Here is a 24,382-nt window from a genome sequence, read left to right on the forward strand (position 1 = left end):
AAGAATAAAAACCATTCTTAGCTCACAGGGCTGGAAAAAAAGAAAGAGAAAACGGGTTGCTGGTTGGACCTGGCCTGTAGTTTGCTGACCCACAGCATCTATCCAACACTTTGGTTTCTTCTTTACTCAAATGGCAGCAAACTACATGCACTGGCCTATGCATTGTGCCACTCTGACCTATCAATAACGTTTAAGATTGCCCCAGCTGGGTACACAGGTATCTGATTCATTCTTTTAAATGGCTATGCAGTGTATCCCATTACAAGGATGGACTATAATTTAATAAGAACCCTATTAATGGATATTTTAAGTTGTTTCCAATCCTTTCCTATTATTTAGCAAAGCTGTAATGAATAGTCTTATATCAATGCCTTAGAGTTTTATCTTCTAGGATAAAACTCTCCTGCTACATCCTAGATGCTACAGGAATTTAATAAATGTTCAACGACTTGAACTGAATTTAGACGCAAAGGTAGCCAAGTGAAATGCCTTCTGTACTTGGGTTTGGAGTCATATCTGAAGATCAATGATTATTAGTATTGAAGACAGCTGGCATATTTGCTAAAAACCAAGTACAAACGAAAAGGAGACTACCTAACCTAACACACATCTCTTTCCCATCCTACCACCGACCCCAATTCAAGTGCTGGGAACTAAAAATACCAATTCTAGTTATTTTCAAGACCCCGGTATTGGAAGAACTGAACATAAAACCCTTTCCGAAGCACAAGGATTGGAGATTTACATCAATCATTTCGGAAGCCCCCCCAATCTATTATTTCCTGCTCATAGGTACTTACCTGTTTGCAGGAGGAGATTTATAATTCTTGTTGGTATATATTTCTTCTAAACTAAACTCCTTTTTCTTTAACCTGAAAAGAGAAAAAACAAATTCTTCACGGTCTCTTAAGAGAGACAAGATTGGTTTCCCAACTCTATGCTTTCCATTCTTTTACTTTCCAAGAGTAAAAGATGAGTCCTAGATGTGTCTCATGAGAACAATGAGTACTGGATCTTCTTTTCCAGGGCATCAATCTTCAACTTTGTGAGATTTGGTCCAGTTATACTTACTTGGAGGGATATAACTGGATTTGTACCTATTATCTTAGTTTACAGCTTCTTCTTGTCCTACTTTTTCAATGTTTCTTCTGCTTAACTGACTGCTCTTTTTATTCTCCTCTCCTGGCTTGAAAATTATACATATTCTGTTTTTTTAGTGGTTGGCAAGAATTTTAATGAGCATATTTAACTTATAAACCCTTCTCTCAAACAACACAAGGTCCCTGGAACCTCTAAGTCTGATCAATACTGTCCCAATTTATGTTAGTAGTGTCCTATTTTGCCTTTTTATTTTGTAATTTTTTTTTGGTAAGAAATCAGGTCATTTGGTCTGTGGCTTCCCCAGTCTAGATTTTCTTGATTACATCCCACTGATGTCATTTAACATGCTTCTCTGACCCAAACATATGGGAAATACTATAGGTATTTCCTATGGACTGGTAATTAAATAGAGAGGTATGATCAGATTTAGGTGTTCCGGGTTTTTTGACAGACTTTTAGGTGTCCATCATGAGGGACATGATACCCAGCTGTCACCCTTTTTGTGTATTAGCAGCCAGCCACTGATAAACATTGAATATATTTATTAGTTCTTTAGGATTGTACACGGTGACAGTCTATCATTCTTCCGGGAGAATTCTTCCATCTAAAGAAAACTTCATGCTCATCCATGCTTTGTTAACCCTGAGGTACCGTTTGCACAGGAAAAGTGGGTTGTATGCTTGGTTCTTTCCCTTTATTTACCAGTTTACAAAACAATGAATTGTTTCCCTATTATCATCCAAATACAGCCAATGAGCTGTGAACTCATTCATTATGAACTATTGGACTGAAACATATCTCATGTGCTTCAATCTACTGCAGTTATTATTCCTTTTGATGCTCAGACTGTCTCATCTGTGGCAGTGAGAGTCTCTTCAAATTGGTTCCTGCATCTCTCCGATATGACCCCAGTTGCCTCGAGAGTTCATCACTTTCTGGCACAAGACAGTCTATACTCGTGCATTTCCTGCCCTAGACCTGTAGCCAGTCTTCAAGGAGCCCTGGTTCACATATCATAAAATTCACCCATTCATTCATTCATTCATTCATTCATTTTGTGGTACGCGGGCCTCTCACTGTTGTGGCCTCTCCCGTTGCGGGAGCACAGGCTCCGGACGTGCAGGCTCAGCGGCCTTGGCTCACGGGCCCAGCCGCTCTGCGGCATGTGGGATCTTCCCGGACTGGGGCACGAACCCGTGCCCCCTGCATCAGCAGGCGGACTCTCAACCACTGTGCCACAAGGGAAGCCACCCTATTATTTATTTTTATGAGTGTGCTCAATCTGTTTGCTCACTCTTAGTTTTTGGTACTATGTAGAAGATAAAAGCTTCAACCTTCAGGCCACCACTCTTAGTAGAAACTTATTTTCAGACAGCACAGTACCTTTATTACAAAAGAGCAAATTATTATAAAGTTTCTGTGCCTTAAACCTTTTTCAGATAAGTTAAGGAGTGACTGAACAGCACAGCAATAAACTTTTCGGCATCGTGCTTTAGTTTCTTACCGGCTTTTTGAAAATCTTAATTGAGGCTCAGTTTGGTTCAATTCCAATTCAGCAAAGAACATGCTTGTGGAAAAAAATACATAAATAATAGCATGGATAAGATTTTTCACAGGGATTTCCAACAAACAACTGTTACTTTTCTTAACAACAGCAAAAGCTACGTTAGATTAAGGATGTCAGATGGGTAGTTGGAAAGTGAAAGATTAGGCTTCTGACAGTCATTCTGACAAGCAAATCAGGGCAGTGTGCACCCATGTCCAGTTTCTGAGCTGAGGTGAGCGCTGAAGCGCCAAGTTCAGATTCTGGGATTCCTAGGCTCTCAACAAGCCTTGCCTTCCTCAGAGGGGCTTCACTCACTGGAGGTGGTGAGATGTGTAAACGTCCTCAAAAGTAGACACTTCCTGTGTAGATGCCACTTTGCCCAGAGTGGCTCTGGCAAGTCTATGCTCAAGCATCTTCTGTCTGGTGGTTCCTTGCTCCCTCCATCTCTTGATCTGTTTTTATGACTTGATTTCCCTCTGGTAAAGAAGCATCTTGAGACAATTCTGAAGCAAGGCTGTGCTATTCTAGTATTGACAAAACGGAGGCTCTGAGGGGCTCGCTCGGGGGTCAAGCCCTGGTCCCTGGGGTCTCCTGTGAGGACCATGCCACTGTGACTTCAAAAGCACATTACTGTGCTCATGCCGTGGCAGATCTGGCCCCTGGAAAGATGTGGCGGGGCCTGGTGGTCAGTGGGTGCAGCGCCCCCAATCCTGTGCTGGAGCACCTACAGGCTCTCCTCACAGCCAGGTGATGGGGCCCTAAAATTCACCCTTTAAAGTGTACAGTTCAGTGGATTTTCGTAGAGGCACAATGTTATTCATCACCACTAATTCCAGAACATTTTCACAACCACAGAAGAAACCCTGGACCAACAAACAGTCACACCCACCCTCTCCTACCCCAGCACCGGGCAACCACGTATCTACTTTCTGCCCCTATGGTTCTGCCTATTCTGGACACTTCATACAAATGGAATCATACAGTACGTGCTCTTTGGAGTCGATCTTCTTTCACTTAGCACACTGTTTCCACGGTTCATTCACGGTGTAGCACGTCTCAGTGCTTCTTTTTAACATTCTATGGATAGACCACCTTTTCTTAATCTATTCATCAACTGATGGACATTTGGACTGTTTCTACTTTTTAGCTGTTATGAAGAATATTGCTATGAACATTCATGTACAAGATTCTGTGTGAACATGTTTTCAATTTCCCTTGGACATATACCTAGAAGTAGTGATATGGTAACTCTAACATTTTGAGGAACTGCCAAACTATTTCCCACAGTAGCTACACTATTTTACATTCCCACAAGCAATGTATGACGGCTCCAATTTCTACCCATCCTCAATGCAAACACTTATTTTGTTGTTTTTATTTGTAAAAAAATTACGGCCATCCTAGTGGGTGAGAGCCATCTTGTGGTTTTGATTTGCAGTTCCCTAATGACTAATGATGCTGAGCATCATTTTTTGGCCATTCGTCTACATCTTCTTTGGAGAAATGCCTGTTCAGAACCTTTGCCTACTTTAAAAAATTGCGTTGCTGTCGCTTTGTTGTTGAGTTGTAAGAATTCTTTATATATTGTGCATACTAGAGCCCTATCAGATATATGACTTGCAAACACTTTTTCTGATTCTGTGGGTTATCTGTTATCTTAAAAAAACAAAACAAAACAAAAAAGACTTATTTAGAGCAGTTTTTGTTCATAGAAAAATTGAGTGGACAGAGTTCTCATATACACCCTGCCTGGAACCCCCTGCAACTCCCCTACTAAGCACAGCAACCCCTATTATCAACAGCCTGCGCCAGAGTGGAACATTTGTCACCACTGATGAACCTGCAATGACACATCATAATCACCCACAGTCCATGGTTTACATTAGGGTTCACTCTTAGTGTTGCACATTCTCTGGGTTTGGAGAAATGTATAATGACGTGTATCTACTATTACAGTATCATTCAGAATCATTTTCACTGCCCTAAAAATTACTGTACTCGCCTATTCCTCCTCCCCTCCTCCCTATTCCATGGCAACTATTGATTCATTTACAGTGTCCATAGCTTTGCCTTTTTCCAGAATGTCACATAGCCGGAATCATACAGTATGTAGCTTATTCAGACTGGCTTCTCACTTAGTAGTATTTCAGTAAGGTTTCTCCATGTCCTCTTCATGGCTTAAGAGCTCATTTCTCTTTAGCATTGAATAATATTCCATTGTCTGGATGTACCATGATTTAGTATCCATTCACCTACTGAAGGACATCTTGGTTGCTTGCAAATTCTAGCAATTATGAATTAACCTGCTGTAAGTATTTCTGTGCAGGTTTTTATATGAATGTAAGTTTTCAACTCATTTGGTTAATACCAAGGAGTATGATTGCTGGATCATACAGTACGAGTATGATTAGCTTTATAAGAAACCACCAAACGCTTCCATCCCATTGGTTTACTTTTTATTTTTTTGGCTATACCACACGGCTTGGCTTATGGGATCTTAGTTTCCCAAACGGGCTGAACCTGGGCCCTCGTCAGTGAAAGCACGGAGACCCTAACCCCTGGAGCGTCAGAGAATTCCCTATTCCATTAAAAAAATAATAATTTATTTATTTTTGGCTGTATTGGGTATTCATTGCTGCGCACGGGATTCACTGAAGTGCACGGGCTTCTCTTGTTGCGGAGCATGGGCTCTAGGCGTGCGGGTTTAAGTAGTTGTGGCACACAGGCTCAGCAGTTGTGGCTCTCGGGCTCTAGAGTGAAGGCTTAGTAGTTGTGGTGCATGGGCTTAGTTGCTCCGTGGCATGGGGGATCTTCCTGGACCAGGGCTCGAACCCGTGTCCCCTGCATTGGTAGGCAGATTCTTAACCACTGCACCACCAGGGAAGTCCTCTCCGTTGGTTTTATGTCAATCCTTATGCATTACCACACTGTTTTGATTACTGAAGCTTTGTACTAAGTTGGTGTATGTTTTTTTTTTACTGTGGTAAAATATACAAAACATACAATTTACCATTTCAATTATTATTATTATTATTATTTTTTTTTGCGGTACGTGGGCCTCTCACTGTTGTGGCCTCTCCCGTTGCAGAGCACAGGCTCCGGATGCACAGGACCAGTGGCCATGGCTCATGGGCCTAGCTGCTCCACGGCATGTGGGATCTTCCCAGACCGGGGCATGAACCCGTGTCCCCTGCATCAGCAGGCGGACTCTCAGCCACTGTGCCACCAGGGAAGCCCTCAATTATTTTTAACTGTGCATGTAGTAAGTTTTGAAATGGGTTAGTGTGAGTCTTCCACTTTGTTCCTCTTTTTCAAGGTTGTTTTGCCTATTCTGGGCCACTTGTATTTTCAGGATTTTTAGGATCAGCTTGTCAATTTCTGCAAAAAAAGGTAGTCGACATTTTATAATAGGATTGCAGTAAGTTGTAGGTTGCCTTGGGTAGTACTAACTTCTTGACAGCATTAAGTAGCCCAATCTATGAATGGATGTCTTTCCATTTATTCAGGTCTTTAATTTCTTTCAACAGTAGTTGGTAGTTTGTAGTGTTTACTGAACAAGACTTACACTTCGTTTGTTAAATTTATCCCTAGGTTTTTTGGGTTTTTTTGATGCTACAGTAAATGGCACTGTTTCCTTAATTTCATTTTCAGATTGCTCATTGCTAATGTATAGAAATACAATTTTCTTTTCCTTCTATCTTGATCTTATATCCTGCAAACTTGCTGAATTCATTCACTAGCTCTAATAGTGGATTCTTTAGGGTTTTCTGTATACAAGATACTGAAAAGATAGTTTTACTTCCTGAGTGCTATCTCATTTTCTTGCTTAATTGTCCTGTCTAGAACCTCTAGCAGAATGTTAAATAGAAACGGTTAGAGTGAATATCCTTGTTTTGTTTCTGATCTTAGGGGACATCTTTCAGTCTTTTACAATTAAGTAGGATTTCTGCTTCAGGTTTTGGGGTAGATGTCCTTTATTCATTTGAGGAAGTTCTTATTTCTCTCTCTCCCTTTTTAAAAAATATTTATTTGGCTGCACCAGGTCTTAGTTGCGGCACATGGGATCTTCGCTGCCATGTGTGGGATCTTTGCTGTGGCATGCGGGATCTTTAGTTGTGGCATGCAAACTCTTAGTTCCAGCATGTGGGATCTAGTTCCCCGACCAGGGATCAAACCCAGGCCCCCTGTATTGGGAGCTCGGAGTCTTAGCCACTGGACCACCAGGGAAGTCCCTCTTATTCTGAAGTTCATGGAGTGTTTTTATCATGAAAGGGTGTTGGATTTTGTCCAATGCTTTTTCTGCATCTAATGAGATAATCATGTGCTTTCCCCCCTTTATTCTATTAATGTGGTATACTCCACTGATTAATTTCCTGTGTTCAACTAACCTTGCATTCCTGGCATAAATCCCACTTGGTCACGTGTATAATCATTTTTTAATATGTTGCTGGATTCTGTTTGCTATTATTTTGAAGATTTTGATGTATACATTTATAAGGTTCCCTGGCTTCTTTTAAGATTATCTCTTTGTCTTTGGAACTCTGAAGTTTTCATACTTAACTTCTTTCTGAAGTTAGGTATGAAATTCTTTTTATTGATCCTGCTTGGGATTAGTATCTTTTTTTGCCAGTATACTAAAACACCCGGAATTACACAGTATGTGAACTATTTCTCAATAAAGCTGTTTAAAAATTTTCATTTAGATGCTGCTTTACTGAGGTGTAACTGACACATAGAACTGTAAGATATTTCAAGTGTACATTGTGATGACCTGATATATGTATACACTGTGAAAGGATTCCTCCTATCTAGTTAATTAAGAGTTTGTGTTTTGGGGGCTTCCCTGGTGGTGCAGTGGTTGAGAGTCCGCCTGCCGATGCAGGGGACACGGGTTTGTGCCCCGGTCCAGGAAGATCCCACATGCTGTGGAGCGGCTGGGCCCATGAGCCACGGCCGCTGAGCCTGCATGTCCAGAGCCTGTGCTCCGCAACGGGAGAGGCCACAACAGTGAGAGGCCCGCATACCACAAAAAAAAAAAAAAAAAAATTTTGTGTTTTGACTTTGTTTATAGTTGGTTTCTTTTTTTCCCAGCAGAAGTGATAGATTTTTATGACATATATTTTTCAGATTTTTATTTTATGGCTCTGAATTTTGTGTTATACTTAACCATTTCCTATAGTTTCTTCAATTATTCTTATGGCTTCATTTGTTTACATTTAAGTCTGATTTTATTTGGAAGATATTCTGGTGAAAGGTCTAAGGTAGAGATCCAGCGTTCCTTCTTCTTCTTTTTAATATTTATTTATTTATTTTGGTTGCGCCAGGTCTTAGTTGGGGCATGTGGACTCTTAGTTGCGGCATGAAGGATCTAGTTCCTGGACCAGGGATCAAACCCATGTCTCCTGCAGTGGAAGCGCAGTCTTACCCACTGGACCACCAGGGAAGTCCCCCAGCTTTATTACTCCTAGAATGGCCACCCAGCTGTCCCAGCAGCATTTTACTGAATAGTCTATCTTTTCACCACTGATTTGAGGGGACACCTTTGTCACATACTAAATTTCTCTATGTATTTGTGTCTAATTATGGACTTTGTTTTACCAATTTGTATATTTATGCTCTGGAAACATACTGTTTTAATTATTGAGACTTGACAATATATTTTAAGATCTCTTAAGACTAGTACTCTTATTTCACTCCTTTTCTGAATTTTCCAGGCTATTGCTTCTTCATTTCTGTAATTGTGTTAAATACATGCCTTTCCATTTATTCGTATCTCTTCCTAAAAGAACAGTTCTTGGTCAAGTGAATGTGTTTAAATTTTTATTGTTTACTGGAGTGTACCAGTTATCTAATTACTGCTTCTCAGCTCAGAATGCGCCCTCAGTATCTGCTCTGTGACAATGGCATCTTGGACTCCTAATGCATTTCTTCTTCACAGTAAGTTGGTGCTGAGCTTCAGCAGAAGGAGGCACTGGAGGAGCAAAGGAGCTTTTCTTCTTGCTCCTGCCACGTGGCCCGTCATGGGTGCACGTGTACTGGGATGTCTGGGGTGGGGCCGGATGGGGACAGTTGCCCCAGCTGTATAGCCAGAGCGTGGAGCACCACCCCCCAGTGCCCCTGCAGCACTAGCCTGGTGACCACCACACCACAGATGGGGCATTCGGGGACTGAAGCCCATAGTGGGACCCCAACATCCTGAGGGTTGTTTCCTGTGACTCTCCCGGAGCAAACGCCACATGCCCCAGGCCACGCACCTGCAGCAGCACCGTGACACCCTGGGTGCCTGCCTTCCAGCCTCAGCTCATGCCCTGGAAGGCTGTTGTTGTTGTTTCCTGCTCGCCCAGCTCTGGCGTTAGCAACCTGGCCATCCGATGGGCTGCAACCACACTTTTTCCAACAAAGTCAGACTCCAATCTGGGGGAGAGGGCCCCCTTCTCCCTTGGCCCTAGGATGCCCTTCAGAATTCTCGGTACACCTTAACAGTTACTCTCCTGTTATACTTCAATACTTTAAACTTCCCGTTTAAAATACTGTGTGGTTTCCGTCTCCTGACTGGACCTAGACTAATAACATGATACTAAGGTAAAAGCCCTAAGGTTTTGCTAGACCAGGGGTCCTCATACCAGTGTACTAGAAGACTTTCCACAGACACACTGAAACCCAGCTCTAGGGTAATCAATCTCCCAATCTTTAATCTCCTGCACGTGACACACCTGAGAAGTGTCCTTACACTCATGTAAACGTCTCCATTCCCACAAATTCTTTTTTTTTTTGGCTACGCCACACAGCATGCAGGATCTTAGTTCCCCAATCAGTGATCAAACTCACGCCCTCTGCAGTGGAAGCACAGTCTTAACCACTGGACCGCCAGGGAAGTCCCCGCACAAATTCTTTTAGAACAGCCCCTATCCACCCTGAATTCTACTTTGGTATCAGAATAAAATCACTGATCTCACTAGGCCCTCCTCAGATATTAATGAAATCACCGTAAACCTGTCTTGGACGTGTCTTTCCCCACCCTACGCACAGTTCCGCTAAGAGAAGAGTGGCTTTAGCGAGAGGGGACTCAGCCTAATTTCAGATATGGTGTGGAATGGGGCTGTCAGAGGGACTTTGCCTCACTCACCTCCTGACTATCATCAAACAATGCCTACTTAAGAAAGAGAGCTTCAAACACCAAAAATAGCTTGGTCATGTATTTAACTGTACACAATGTCTTTTCAAACTATTCTCAACTCTCATGCACAGTCTGTTATCACTTAGAAGAACATTAATCAAATCATATAAGGAAATATTTAAGTCAATTATTCAATCTTCATCTTACAAAATATTATAACTTCTACTTCCTGTTAACAACAAAAATTATATGAGCTGCCATGCCAATTGGTTTGCAGTGATACACTTTTCTCCTACATTAAATATTGAAGCAATCATGAGATTTATATAAATTAATGGATTTATTTCCGATTTTTTACATCATTCTTAATTGTTCCTAAAAGTCTAATAATAACAGAGTTTTATTCGTGCATGTATACACATTTACTGAAGCAATATCATGCTTTCTAACATACTCCTCACTTCATAATTTATTATTTTAGCTATAAATTACATTGCTTTATTACAAATTCAGAAATGGGAAATTCTTATACATAACTTTAATTTTGACTTATGGCTTTTAGAAATCTACGTTACAAGAAGTGTTCCATAATTTATTTTTCAATGGTCTGTATGATTTTCTTGAAGGTAAATATTAACATATTTACTGTTTCATACCCACAGATATGGAGGGGAGGCTGTATTCATTGTACCAGGTCATTTTATATAAGAGACTTGAGCATCCGTGGATTTTGGTATCGGGGGGTCTCCTGGAACCAATTCCCCGAGGATACTGAGGGATGACTATATTATAATTGGAAAGCAGAAAAGTTAGGAAGTAAGAATGATTTGGCCAATGGGCTTGAATAATAAAACCTGCCTTCACCAAGTAAGTTGTATGTCAAAAATTTTCCATAAATTTAATGCCCTAAATCAGCACCTTCAAAGTGTCTATACAAAAGTGTATTTGAAGTAATAAAAGCATTTTACCAAGATGTCTTAGGTAAAGATTTATTGAAGATCTTTTATTTTTCAACCCTTTCATTATATAGGACTAAATAAAGTACCCCTAAGTGCAAAAGTAACATAGAATTCTTAGGTATCTGAAACTGGTCAGATCCTCTCGGTGCACGTCCCATAAACTGAGCCACTTCTGGCCTCCAAAGTCTGGGTGACAGAACCCGAGTGAGTCAGCACTTTTTGATTCTTTGCTTTCAAAAAAGATGAGGTGATAAATCATTAAATTTGATTTGTTGATAGATCACTCTGTGATTTTTTGATATTACTTGACAGAAGTTGAAAGGACTGAATGTCATTGTTCTATTAAAACTCTTTCCACTCCCAACTACCTATCTTTATTAATAAGGCTTTCCAGAACTTCTATCTACGTAAAAATTCAAGAGAGAATACCATGATTCTGAACCCTATTTCATTCTAGTAAAAAGTACTATTCAACCCAGGATATCTGAAATACTTTAAAAATTTCTCTTGAAAAGACATGGTAGGCTGATCAATAAAAGAACTGTAGGATAAAAACACAACACGTTAAGATAAGAACCACGTGGGAAAAGTGGAACGTAAATCATAGTAACAGTTAACTATCGCATTTGTGTTGTGTGAAGCAATAAAATAGATACAGTGCACATTTTTTTCTCGACTGTACAGCAATTTTAAGTGTTGGGAATTCTTACTCACATTCTACAGGTAAGTCCTTGAAGCTCAGGAAGGTGAAATAACTTACCTTGGGTTAATCAAGGGACACAGGCTTCCATTTGCTGATGAGAAATTAAGGAGTGAAATCCATCACAAGAAAACATAACTCTGGAGATCTTTTAAAAATGTTTATATCTTCATAGTGTCTGTGTAATATACATCATCCCCAAACTGGAGTTATGTCAAATACACAATTTGGAATCATGCCCAACCAATACATAATTTAGTAATCTTTTTCTTTCCACTTCACTTTATAGGAATTAGCAATCAGCTGTCATAAAAATCTTTAGAATCCCAATTTTTAAAGGCTATACTATGGACCATAACATGGATCTAGCATTTTCTTGAAAAAAAAAAAAAAGACATCTTTCCTTCATGATGTGTAGGTCCCTTCCCAGTTTTGTGCACAGAATGTCGTGAGCCTGGGCTGTGGGGTCGGGTAAGACCTGTGAGAGACAGGAACCACCTGTTCTGTCATGAGCGACGCTCTGGCCTAACACAGATTTCTCAGCTACTGAGCCTTGGCACCGTCACCTAAACCTGGGGACGACAGCTGTGCCTACCTTCCAGCACCCTTGGAGGATGAACTGGGACTGTGTACACAGAACGACAGCACCCGGCATAGAGAGCTCAGGAAAAGTGATCGAGAACGCGTTCAAATATCCCTGCACACAAATCTCTGGCCACAGTACCGATGAATTCTTTTGGATAAATTCCTAGAAGTATAACAAAAGCTCAGAGTATATGATCATTCAAAAGGTCATCATATTTTGCCAACTTCCAAAAAAGTGCACACGTGCATGTTAGAGAAGGTGCTCACCTTTTGGGTCGAGGAAGGCCCATGGGGGTAAGGTTAGGGTCTGGCTTAGGAATGGTTTTCCGGATGCGAATCTGTGAGACCTTCTTTGGCCTCTTCTCTGGCTCAGTCTATTTTTAAGAAGAAGAAAGATGGTCAGGTTGTAAGACATTCTAAATATACGAAGTCCCCTTTCCTGACACCCACTGCATTGCTTCCTCAGTGTACAGATGACTTCAGGAAGTAGTTTATGACAAAGCTCCCACCCCCCGCCGCCCCCACTCCTGCCAACAGCATTTTCAGCAACCGCCCCCTTTATGTTACTGTACATGCAGTTCAGATACTGAGATTATCAACATGGAAATTGGAAACTGTTGGAGACAGCAGATACTGCAAAATTGAAGCACACCATTGTTCACTCGTCTCTGAATGCACGAAGCTTCTCGCTCTGTGGTTCGGTTCTCTAAACACTGTTAAATGTGTCATCAAGAGAAAAGGGTCTGGAAGGCGACGAGGAAGAAGAGGTTCAAGGTATCCTTTAGTGTCTTGCTAACCTCCCGTACTCAGCTGAAGCTAAAGGTGGCAGCAAACAGACTCAGGGGCCCATCTGTATCTGTCACATCATCTGTGGTGCCACTGCCACCTGACCCCACCGGCACTTTAAATTTACCTCTTTCTGTTCTGGGGGGCTGCTCTGCGGTCGGGGGCACGGGGCTGTCACACCATCCAGCTCATCAAATCCAGGAACCGGGAACTCGGAGGCTGAAAGCAGGAGCTTGCTGACAGCTGAGTCTGTTACCAAGCGAGACTTTGGTACCAAGGCAGGGAATGGAGGCTCTAGCCTAGCACCACAGAGAGAGAGACAGAGAAGAACGACATGGGACGGGTTCACCTTCTATGTCAGCACATTCGTCTTAACATCCAGACAAGAGCTGAATGACGTTCCCAGTAAACCTGTCCTCTTGTCACTTCTGGACACACCTGTGTCCATACATGTAAAAAACGACGAGAATGTGGTCAATCCACTTCACTGTGATGGAATAACGAACAAGGAAGATGCAGTGAATAAGGAAAAACATAAAAAGGAACAGGTTTTTTGTGGGAAGAAGACATTTAGTGAACTAACAAATGGATTGTGCTCAGACGACATCAATCCCATCCGGGCACTGAAATCGGCTAAACGACCAAGAAGTATCTTGAGGGGACTTGTGGTACAATGAGCTGGCTAGGGATTTTGACGTTTTTTTCATAAATGGGATTGATCACCCAACTTTAGTTACACAGGGTGAACCTCAGATTGTTCATCCGAGAGATGCAGATCAGGCTTAGAAGGAGAACGAGAGGTCAGAATTACACCATGCCCGACCCACACCAGCCGCCAGTGTACTCATCCCCCACTTCTTTCTCCCTCTCCCTCCCTCCCTCCCTTCCTCCCTCCCTCCCTCCCTCTCTCTCTCTCTCTCTCTCTCTCACACACACACACACACACACACACACACACACACACACACACATACAGCAAACCACAAGCCCTCACGTGCCAGGCGCCACTGAAGCCTCACCTCACATGACTGCCGCTGGTGCTGTAAGCAGCTTCCAGGCCCAGAAGAGACACGGACGGTAACGCAGCGTGGCTGAAGTGGAGCAAAAGTACAAGAGAGGCAGGTTAGGGCAGCAGGATGGCAGGAGAGGCTCTGGTGTACCGTGGGTTTGGAAGGATGCTCAATCAGAGCCCAAGGAAGACGAGAAGTGTCGGTCACCCAGGAAGACGAAAACCTCCCTCCCAGGCATGAGAATTACATGTACGTGCCCACCACTGGAATGGAGGCAGTCTGACAGGAGGATTATATTCTAACTTAAATGGAAAGAAGGCAGAGAGAGATATACAGAGGACAGTAAGAGAAAGGAGGAGAACAAGAATACCCTTTACCTTATACCTTTTAATCAAGTTGTTGAACATGTATGTTAAAGTTTTTAAAAAGTAATTTAAAGATAAAAATACACTCCTCAGTTCTGTATTAACTGTATTAAAATAAAATCTGCCAATTTCTATAAACTTACAAAAAATTGTGAAGAAACCTTATTTTCTTTAAAGCCGAGTTCCACGTAAAACATGGCCATGTAGATGAAAACTGTTCACAGGGCTAGTTCCTTTATAATTAAGCTTTGATTTTTGTAGATGAAAAATGGTATTAATCACTTATAGATACATTAATATGCATTGTTGGAGAGCTTTTGGTACCCCTCAAAGTAAAGCTTGTATCCATTTCTACTGAATTTAGACACAGTACAGGTTTAATTAATCAGATGTTTATATAGTGACCATATAATCCATCTCCTTTGGGAAGTTAGAGAAATTTGTTCAATGGCTGAAACAGATAATTTAGATTGTTAGAGAGTTTAGCACCAATCTGGAATACTGGGAAAGGGGCTGACCAAATCAGAGGCCTCATCTGGGTCTAGCTCAGCTGACACAGCAACCAGCTAAGTGACCCAAGTTAGAAAAAACCATGTGCCTCAGTCTCATCATCTATTAAAAAAAGGCAAAAAAGATGCTTGTTTGACCCATATTATGGAGTGCTGGAGGATGAGGTTCAAATGAGAAAACCCTGTGGAAACATAAATTAATTTAATCTTGGTTAAGTCTTGCTTTCTGGGGCTCCCCAATTTATCACGCTTAATATTTCTAAGTGTGTCTACAAACACAGCAAACCTCTAAGCTCTAAGCCAAGGATATATATGATGTTAAGGCACTTTTAGAGCCAATGAGAAAAAAAGTTCCCACAAACACCACCCCTACCACTTCAATTAAAAAAATAGGGACTTCCCTGGTGGTGCAGTGGTTAAGAATCTGCCTGTCAACAATGCAGGGGACACGGGTTTGATCCCTGGTCCAGGAGGGTCCAACATGCCGCATAGCAAGTGGGCCTGTGCACCACAACTACTGAGCCTGCGAGCCACAACTACTGAGCCTGCATGCCACAACTACTGAAGCCCGTGCACCTAGAGCCCGTGCTCCACAACAAGAGAGGCCACCGCAATGACAGGGCTGCGCACCGCAACAAGGAATGGCCCCTGCTCGCTGCAACTAGAAAAAGCCTGCGTGTAGCAACAAGGACCCAATGCAGCCAAAAATAAATAAAATTTAAAAAAAAATTAAATCTTTAAAATACAGGGACTTCCCTGGTGGCGCAGTGGTTAAGAATCCACCTGCCAATGCAGGGGACACGGGTTCGATCCCTGGTCCGGGAAGATCCCACATGCCACGGAGCAACAAAGCCCGTGCGCCACAACTACCGAGCCTGTGCTCTAGAGCCCATGAGCCACAACTACTGAGCCCACATGCCACAACTACTGAAGCCCACGTGCCTACAGCCTGTGCTCTGCAACAAGAGAAGCCACCGCAATGAGAAGCCCGCACACCGCAACGAAGAATAGCCCCCGCTCGCTGCAACTAAAGAAAGCCCGCGTGCAGCAACAAAGACCCAATGCAGCCAAAAATAAGTAAATAAATAAATTAAAAAATAAAATAAAATAAAATACATATATAAACACACACACACACATATATAATTAAATTAAAAGTAAACTAAAAAATAAAATAAATGAAATGTCAGATACAGGATCTAAGGGAGAGAGAAAATATTCCCCACTAGAAAACAGAAAAGTCAGGTGGGAAAGAGTTCTGGAAGAGGGAAAAGGGTCATATGGTCATTCACCTTCACAGGGTGAAATGAATAACTACCCTCCATGCTACCTTAGGACTGGACATAGTTTAGAGAAGATAGCATGATTTAAAACTGAGTGTTACAGATACAGAGCAGAGTTTGTTGTAGAGGCAAACAAACTATGCAACAGAAGCAGTGCACCATCATTTAAGACAATTTGATTCATCATGTTGTACTTTTATGGCTGCCTGATAAGAAGTGAACATTTTCCTGTTTACCTACAGGACAAGAACTCACAATCAGCCACATTCAGGTTCTGGGGTGCCTTTCTGAAGCTCTTTTATTTAGTTAGTTTTCTGCTAAGATGCTGGGTAACTTCACAGTATGCCCCAGAAGCTTTTCAATGACAGAATGATTCTGCATGAGAGATTCTGCCCAGACACACAAACAACAAGGCCTCTCCCAGGCCGTTTGGAATTTTAAGGCTTTTTTGGTGTTGAAGTTTTAAACTACAGCAATGATAAGGGCAAACTAAATAATGTTTAAAGTTTCTGTTTATCCAGAGGATTATAAATAGGAGGATTTCTCTATTATGTCTAAAGCAGATCTTTAGGGATGTAACTCCCAAATTCTTTTTCTTCTCTCATTTCCTATTAGAAGGTAAAATGATATTGGTGAAATTATTTTCAACTATTCTCAGTGGTTAAACCACAAGAACTCTTTTCCAGTTCACTTAAAATTCTATAAATTCTATAGCTATAATATGTAAATGCCAATCTCTGAAGCTTCTCTGCTCCAGAAAGAAACACAGAGGTTCCTAAACTAGACTTGGTGATGCCTATGTAATTAATTAGTTTATTTAAAAAGTATTTCTTCTGTATCCTTTACACACTAACCACTGAGTTAGGTGCAAGCTGTTATAATACCTTGTGAACAAGTAATAGTTACAAGTCACAAGTCACTACTTATAGTAATGGGGTATGTTCTTTGCAAGGTGAGGGCAAGAGGAGAAAAGGAGAGATTCAAGATTTAATGGTTCACAGAATTAAATGGACAGAACAAAGGAAGGTATAAAATAAAGGGTTCTGCAAGAAATCTAGATCCTTCAGGAAAATTAGAGGGGGCTACACTTCAGAATTACTGCTGCATGTTCTTAGCAGAGATTTGGCAATAAACAGGAAATGCAGACATAGACTCTGAGCCCTGCATTTTCAGGAGCGCCCTTTCCTCTCCCCAATGGTAGGATGCAAACATGGGACTTCAGCAAAGAACAGGGGATGGATTTTACCTGCTCATGGTGCCCAGAGGTGGCTGCCGCTTGCCGTGAGAGGAATCAAGAGCAGAGATTTCGAAGGGGCAGGCAGAAGGCCCGTGCTGGCTCCAAATGGACAGTACTCGGCCCACCGAGTAGGGCAGAGAACAGAAGACCTTGTCTGCTATGGAGGTGGGAGACCGTAACCCTTTCAGACCCTGGGTAAACTGGGTCAGGAAGAGCCTCTGCATGGTGGGCATGTGGCTGGAGCAGCTCCGTTTTTTCGTCCAGATTCGGTAACATCCCGGGGAACAAAGTGCTAGGAGTGTGTGAAGGCCAAGCACGGAGCAGCCTGCTCTGGTCTGGACTATGGCGGTGGCTCCATGGCCTTGGAGAGGAACTGGAGGCTGCAGTGGAGGCTGGGTGTCTCCTTGACAGTAGAGGCCAGGGTCTTCCCTGAACGTGGCCACCCCAGGGCAGTCGTGGGCCAAGAAGAAAGAGAAGGTCCACTTGGGAGGTGAAGACGGGCACCGGCGGGCCTCTCCTAAGGCGAGCCTCACGGGTGCACAGTGCTCGGGAAAAGTCCTTGGGGACTCGGTCCCGCACTCGGAGCCCGACTTCACGTGAAAGGATATTGGGAAGATTTCGGGACCAAACAACAGGGATGGCATCTTGTTGCTCAAATCTATGAAGCTCATTTTGATGGCTTCGAGCGAATAAAGCATCAAGGGTTTACTGTTAGGCCTCCTGTCCCAATCACTACGTGCCAACCATGGATTCAGCTGTGTTGTGCTGTAGGAAAACCCATCCAGGAGCCTTTTGTATCTGAGCCGCTTGTAGCTTTTAGCCACTGGAAGAAGGTCAGAGGAACACCGCCGATACCGTAGCTTCTGGGTCTTTGTGGCCGGGGCCAGTCTGGAGGCAAGGATGGACAGCTTGCTGAATAAGGCTGATTCTTTGGTAGGCTTCTGAACATTCAGGCTATGCAAGGGCTGGCTTGGAGTGGCCTTCTGCTTTGGTACGTGGCTAACAAGGCTCCTGGCAGGGGCTGTTTCAGGTTCCGGTTGCGTGGGTGCAGACATAGCATGTGAACTGAGAAATCTGTGTGCGTTTGTGGGGATGGTTTCAGAGGAGCTCTTTAAAAATGCAGAATTTCTGATTTTACTTATTTTCCTCCCCGTGTTGACTAGCTCCTGGAAGGAAACTTTCTTACACGTTCGGTGGGGCTGCTTCTTTAAGGGAAGCACTCCTTTCTGATGTGAAGTGTTCCCAAAGGCACCATGTAGTTCATCACGCCCAGTGGAGTTGGGGTCTTGTGCTTTCCGGGGGGCATCACGGAGGTAAGGGCCTGCGCACGACTCAATGTCCTTTTTTGATGGGCGACACAAGCTTTCCTCCTTTGGGTCTTTCAGCTTCTGAAACCCTGCAGCAGTGTTGCCTGTGGCTGGCTTTGCTAGGGTGATTTCTTTCACCACGGTGGGCTCAGCTTTGCAATCCTTAGATTGGCTCTTACTTTGCACCTCATCTGACAACATATTAGATGATGTGCATCGTTCCAAAGCTGAATGTGCTTCTTTTTGATGCATCTGTTCCTCTTCCTTATAGTCCAAAACCTTCTGGCTCTGTTGGTCCTCAGCATCACGTGGCATCCTCGGGGGGTTAAGATGGGTCTGAGACACCCGGCTCATGTTATCACCATGAACACCTTCTCTGACAGTCATCTCTTCGAACTCCTCCACAGCAGGAAACTGACCCCGTGGTCCCCTCTGGTGTTCTGCAGTTTCTTCTCTTTTCACTTCGGTTTCTGTTTCCATCGTCAAAGGCAAACTTTCCGCAATGAGGGCTGTGCTGCTTTCTTCGCTAGGATTACTCTTATCCCTTGGTGCTCTTCCTTTCATCTCAGGCAGGACCATGCAGTCCTTTACATTCTCACAGGGCATTTCACCATCTTTTGGTTTAAAAAGGTTTTTCAGGTCAGTTTCCTCACTATTCATAACTGTTTCTGATTTTTCTTGAGAAAACGGATGCAAAGGAATTATCTCAGTGGATTTCAGGCTTCCCGGGGGAACAGAGTTCTCATCTTGGTGTCCAGAAGATGTCAGTTCTTCTGAAGAAATTCCAATGGCATTTCCCTTGTCGTGCTCGGAATTTATTTCTAGTCTTGATCCTTCAATCACTCCTTGTGTTTCTCTCAGAGATCCTTCTTTAGCTTGCTGTTCAAGATGAATATAATTTAAAGACACATTTATTCTATCCAATACTCTTACATTTGGTTTATGATCTGCCACAGACCCTGTCTCAGGGGCACAAGAGTCTGGACACACTTCCATTTCACAGTCTTGTAACAATCTGCATACTTTCTCTTCACGTGATTTTTTAATTTCGAGAGAGTCTGCTGTTGAGGAAGTAGCATCTTGGGAATCTGAATCCTGGTTGATCCTTCCCATAAATGCAGCAATAGGCTCTCCCCTTTGTGACAGCACACTCCTTGAGGTTTCCTGTAACGCTGGCCCAGCCTGCCTTGCACTCCCATCAAGAGTACTAGATGCCCTTATGTCCAGAACGCCTTCTGTGCCCTTATCACTACAGCCTGTGGAGACCATGTCTGCCATACCGTCTATGGGCTCCTCACAACCAGAAATCCTTTCAAAGGTCCCTTTCTTCAGGCTTCCACCAGACGATGAGCTGTTATTGCCTGAACCGACTGGTAGATCCTTCAGGCCGTGGTTCACCTCTCCATTAGGCTCTGCGACCACCTCTCTCTGGTCGCTGCCTAGTGTCTCCTTAGCTGGGTTATCTTCACTTCTGCATTCATTGGATCTGTTTGGGTTACTCTGGCAGCCGAGGGCTTCATCTGCCTTCTGCTCAGGAGTTTCAGCTGCTTGGTTCATGTTTTTAACAGCAGAGAACGTAACAGTAGGAAACTGGTCCAACAATTTTTCAGGACTTGGAATGTTTGCAGGTTGGTTTAATTCCTGTGCAGCACAATCACAGATGTTACGTTTACACAACACAGTCTCTTTGGGTGTGTCCTGTTCTTTTTCTTCTAGCCCTTCCTCGCTGGGATGGATGTGACAGGTGGTGTGGATGGTCCTGTTTGGAGCTTCACTATTTAACATGCTTGCCGTCATTTCGTTTCTGATCTTACCTCCTGGAAGGCTGCCTTCAGTTTCTCCCCCATCTGGCTCACTTTCCGCCGATGTACAACTCACTTTATGGATGCAACTTTCCACAGAGGCTTCTCTCCCTTGGGGGCGGTGATCACTGTGCTGAAATGCATTTTCATACTTGGTTATCCGACAGTTCTCAACTCCCAGGATGGTTTCGCTGGGCTCCAGGGCAGCACGGGCAGAACACGCGCTCTCCTCTGGGACGTTTTTTCTTACACAAGGGCAGCTAGAGAGATTCCGAGATGGAATGCTTCGACATTCCATGGCAGAGACCTCTCGAGGCAAGCCTGCTGCTTCTTCCTGATTTGAGAGAAGTCTGGAATGCAGACCTTCTTCTGCTCCTGAATCAGCTGTTTCAGTTTTTCTTTCTAGGCTTTCTGATTTGCGGGTTAAGGTGGGATTGTTTGAAGAGGCACCACAGGTTTTGTCACCTGGTGGAGAGATGTCTTTCATTTTTGTCTTTACAGGAACAGTCTGGGTACCAGCAGTGACATCTGCTCCATCCTCTGACGGAGGGTGCTGGCTCCGTCGGGAGCCCTCGCTCTCTGCTACAGGCATCTCTTTGTCAGTTGGCAACTTCGCATGGTTTTGAGAATTAAGGGACACTTGATTTAAAACACATTCACTTCCTATTTTGTTTACAGCTAGTTCGTTGGCATAAGGAAGTTCATTCACCTCCCATGCAGCGCTCTGTTTATCTAAATGGGGACCATCGTCCTGGGAGTTCTGTACAGCTATTTCTGACTCAGGTCTGTCATCAAATTCTAGGGCTGGCAGTAACGGAGCAATGTCTTTCTTGGGTTTCAACACCTCATTTATAGAACTTATCTGGTCCTCTGGCGTTAAACTCACAGGGGGTTTTCTTTCAATCAGAAATACGTCATGTGATGCTTCATTTAACTGGGTGCTGCCTTCCAGATTTCTCTGGGTGCTAACTAAGGAGTTAGAGTCTTTACTGTAAATCTTTTCACTTAACATACCGGGCTCTATAGTGGTTGTCTGTTCTGGCTCTTCAATCTGCATCGAGAAGGAAAAATGGTTCTCTTCAGAGTGTGTGCCTGGATGGCTTATATTAGCAAAAGTTCCTCTATGGTCCTCATGTTTTGCCAAGTTATCTTGAATGTCTAAAGTGATTTTTAAATCATTTTTTTTAAACATTATTTCCGTGGCTTCAGTAAAAGAATTGGGCATTAAAGAACTAGAGCAGTCTGTATGGATACTGCCTTGAGTGCAGTAGTGATCGTGGATATTTTCTTTGGGGAAGTCAACAGCATCTTTTTTTCCAGAATAGTGACCACTAGCATCCTCTTCTGCTTGCCTGGCATTAACAAGAAACAGTTCCTCTCTTTCACTCCTGGGGTTCAAAGACTGTTCATTTTCTTCTCTAGAAGCCAAGGTCTTGCTTTGATCGTCCCCATCAAAACAGGAACTGTCCGTCTTTTTAGCAGATCCCTTTGGCAAGCTATCACCATCAAAACCACACTTTTCTGAGGATGTTGTTCTGGATTCTGGACCAGACAAACATGATGTGAAATGTGAAACTTCAGAATTTTCTTCTAAGGGCTCTACAATAACCACCTTTCTCATGGCTTTGGGACTACCATGTGCAGAACTGTGTCTCTCACTATGGTGGCCAGGAACCTGTTGGCGATTGTCAGCTGCTTCACAGACAAGGTTTAATGTATACAACTCTTCCTTTCCATTGTCCACTTTGGAAATGGCACTCTTCCCTGGTAACAATGACAACCAAGGAGGACAGGTTTTTAGTTCTTCACATCCTTTTTCTTTAGTTGCTTCTATTAATCCAGGGTCCACAGAGTTTAAAGGCTCTAGGGAAACTAACGTGCTAGTCTCTGAAACCTCATCACTGGTCATGATTTTGTCTATTTCTGGGTATCCGCTGCACCCAGCCGAGAGACCTTTACTTACATGGCCATTCTCGTGTCCTTCATTATTATCCGTCTTAGTCCCACTGACCTTCATACCTTGTACTTCCTCAGTAGATTTTAGCAGAGTTTCAGCTGTAATTTGTACATTTCCTTCTGCACAAGAGAAAGAAATCCAAATCGATATGTAATCATTAAAACAAACCATTTGCTATATCATCATACATTTAATCATGCACCAAACGGCAGTAACAAAAAAGACCCAACTCACAAAGAGAATTGCAAAGTTAGTGTTACAATACCATTGGCTTTGTTCTTCTCTGCAAAATATGACAGAGGGCCAAAAGAGTACCTGGAAGAAACAGGTTATTTTGAACAAATGCCTTTCTTTAAATGTTACTTACTTAAATGCACTTACCTAGCTGGACAAATGAATATAATGGGGAGACATATGTCTAATTCAAATCTTAGGAAGCTTCCATCCTAAAGCATTAATAAAGTAGACTCACAATAAAATAGCTTATATTACTAAATGACCATCCTCTTAATACTTGAATAAACAATAGATAAAATTATCTCTTTGACAAAGAACAGTTATACATAAAACCTATGTAAAAGAGATTAATCTTTAAGTTAAATATTAGTCTTGAACCCAACTACCTGCAATACTTGCCTCTCTACAGGACTGGTCATTAGTTGGTAATTATTGAAGGTGAGTGATAGGTACACAGAGGTTTAATACATTCCCCTTTCCACTGCTGAATAAATGTGAAATTTTCCGTTATGAAACGTTAAAAAACAAACAAAAAACCTTTCTAAGCAGAATATAAACACAATTCATAAAGGACTTTACTGCACAGTTTCTCTGAAATTCTAGGCACACGATGTAATATAAAGAAGTTCCCCAAACGTGCTAATCTACAAGACTTTTCATCCTTCTCTCTTTACAGAAAACAAACCCGAAGCTATTCACATTAATGTAAATGTAAATGTGTATATGCATGTACGTATGCATGCATGTATATAACAGGATACCTGCATTAAGCAGATAAAGCAAAATGCAAATCCATCTACAGATCTAATTCCCACTAGAACATAAGCTCCACGAGAGGAAGGATCATGTTTGTTTTAGTCTCTCCACTTCCCTACTGTCTAGCATAATACCTGGTATGTAATAGCACTCAATAAATATTTGTGGAGTTAATAAATGACTACAGTTGGGTGACATCAGCAAACGCTATTAATAATGTCTTCCTAGGGCTTCCCTGGCCATTTCTTAACTAGTTCTGAGAGCAGCAATTTTGAGAGAAAGAGCAGTGACTCTGAAGGCAAGCCAGCTGGGCTCTGTGATGTCACCCACCTCTCTAAGTCTCCTTTGTAAAAAGAGGGTTAAGTATACTTACTTCAGTGTTACTCTGGGGATTAAATTAAATGATACATATAAAATACCACCTGGGGGCTTCCCTGGTGGCGCAGTGGTTGAGAGTCCACCTGCCGATGCAGGGGACACAGGTTCGTGCCCTGGTCCGGGAAGATCCCACATGCCGCGGAGCAGCTGGGCCCGTGAGCCATGGCCACTGAGCCTGCGCGTACGGAGCCTGTGCTCCGCAACGGGAGAGGCCACAACAGTGAGAGGCCACAACAGTGAGAGGCCCGCGTACCGCAAAAAAAAAACCCCCACCTGGTACAGTGCCCGCCATATATAGGAGAAGTGTTTTTCCTTTGTTCTGCTCTCTCTGATTCTTATTTTACTGAATCTGAGAATAGTTTAAATGATAAACTTAATAACTAGGCTAGAACACAGCATTTAGAAATACCCAGAGTCACCAAATACTAGATACGTAAATGCGTGCTGCATTCCATAAGTGTGCAAAGCTACCAATCACTGACAAAAGGCAGCCTTGAAATTCTAATAGTCCACAGAGTATTTATCTTTGAAACTGGCCCACTTTCCATATCATAGCAGACAATTGTAACCTATTCATGAATTTCTAAGCAAAATATTCCAAATGGTTTTACTATGTCTCTCTGCTGGACGCAGCAGCATTCATGAAACCGGTCATGTATATTCTGGCCCCTCCCCCACTCCCCTCTCTGTTCCAGCACCACACTAGTCCTATCCCTCACTATACCTACTCAGGAAAACACTAAAACT

General features: G+C 42.7%; 1 protein-coding gene across 4 annotated transcripts in view; it reads right to left on the reverse strand.

Annotated features, from left to right (window-relative positions):
• PRR14L (proline rich 14 like) overlaps nt 1-24,382 on the reverse strand; it is a 54,749-nt gene that overhangs the window by 2,133 nt on the left and 28,234 nt on the right. For 2 of the 4 annotated variants that reach the window (XM_081252426.1, XM_081252423.1), the window contains 5 exons: nt 17,208-22,383; nt 13,814-13,885; nt 12,922-13,093; nt 12,276-12,382; nt 801-872 (listed from right to left, as the gene is read on the reverse strand). In XM_081252426.1, the coding sequence (XP_081108552.1) occupies nt 801-872; nt 12,276-12,382; nt 12,922-13,093; nt 13,814-13,885; nt 17,208-22,383 (5,599 nt within the window). Of the gene's footprint in view, nt 1-800; nt 873-10,323; nt 12,172-12,275; nt 12,383-12,921; nt 13,094-13,813; nt 13,886-17,207; nt 22,384-24,382 lie in introns of those variants that run through there. The other 2 variants (XM_081252424.1, XM_081252425.1) reach the window with 2 other exon arrangements.

Source organism: Mesoplodon bidens, assembly GCF_964165515.1.
Source record: "Mesoplodon bidens genome assembly, chromosome: 13".
In the NCBI taxonomy this organism is placed as follows: Eukaryota; Metazoa; Chordata; class Mammalia; order Artiodactyla; family Ziphiidae; genus Mesoplodon; species Mesoplodon bidens.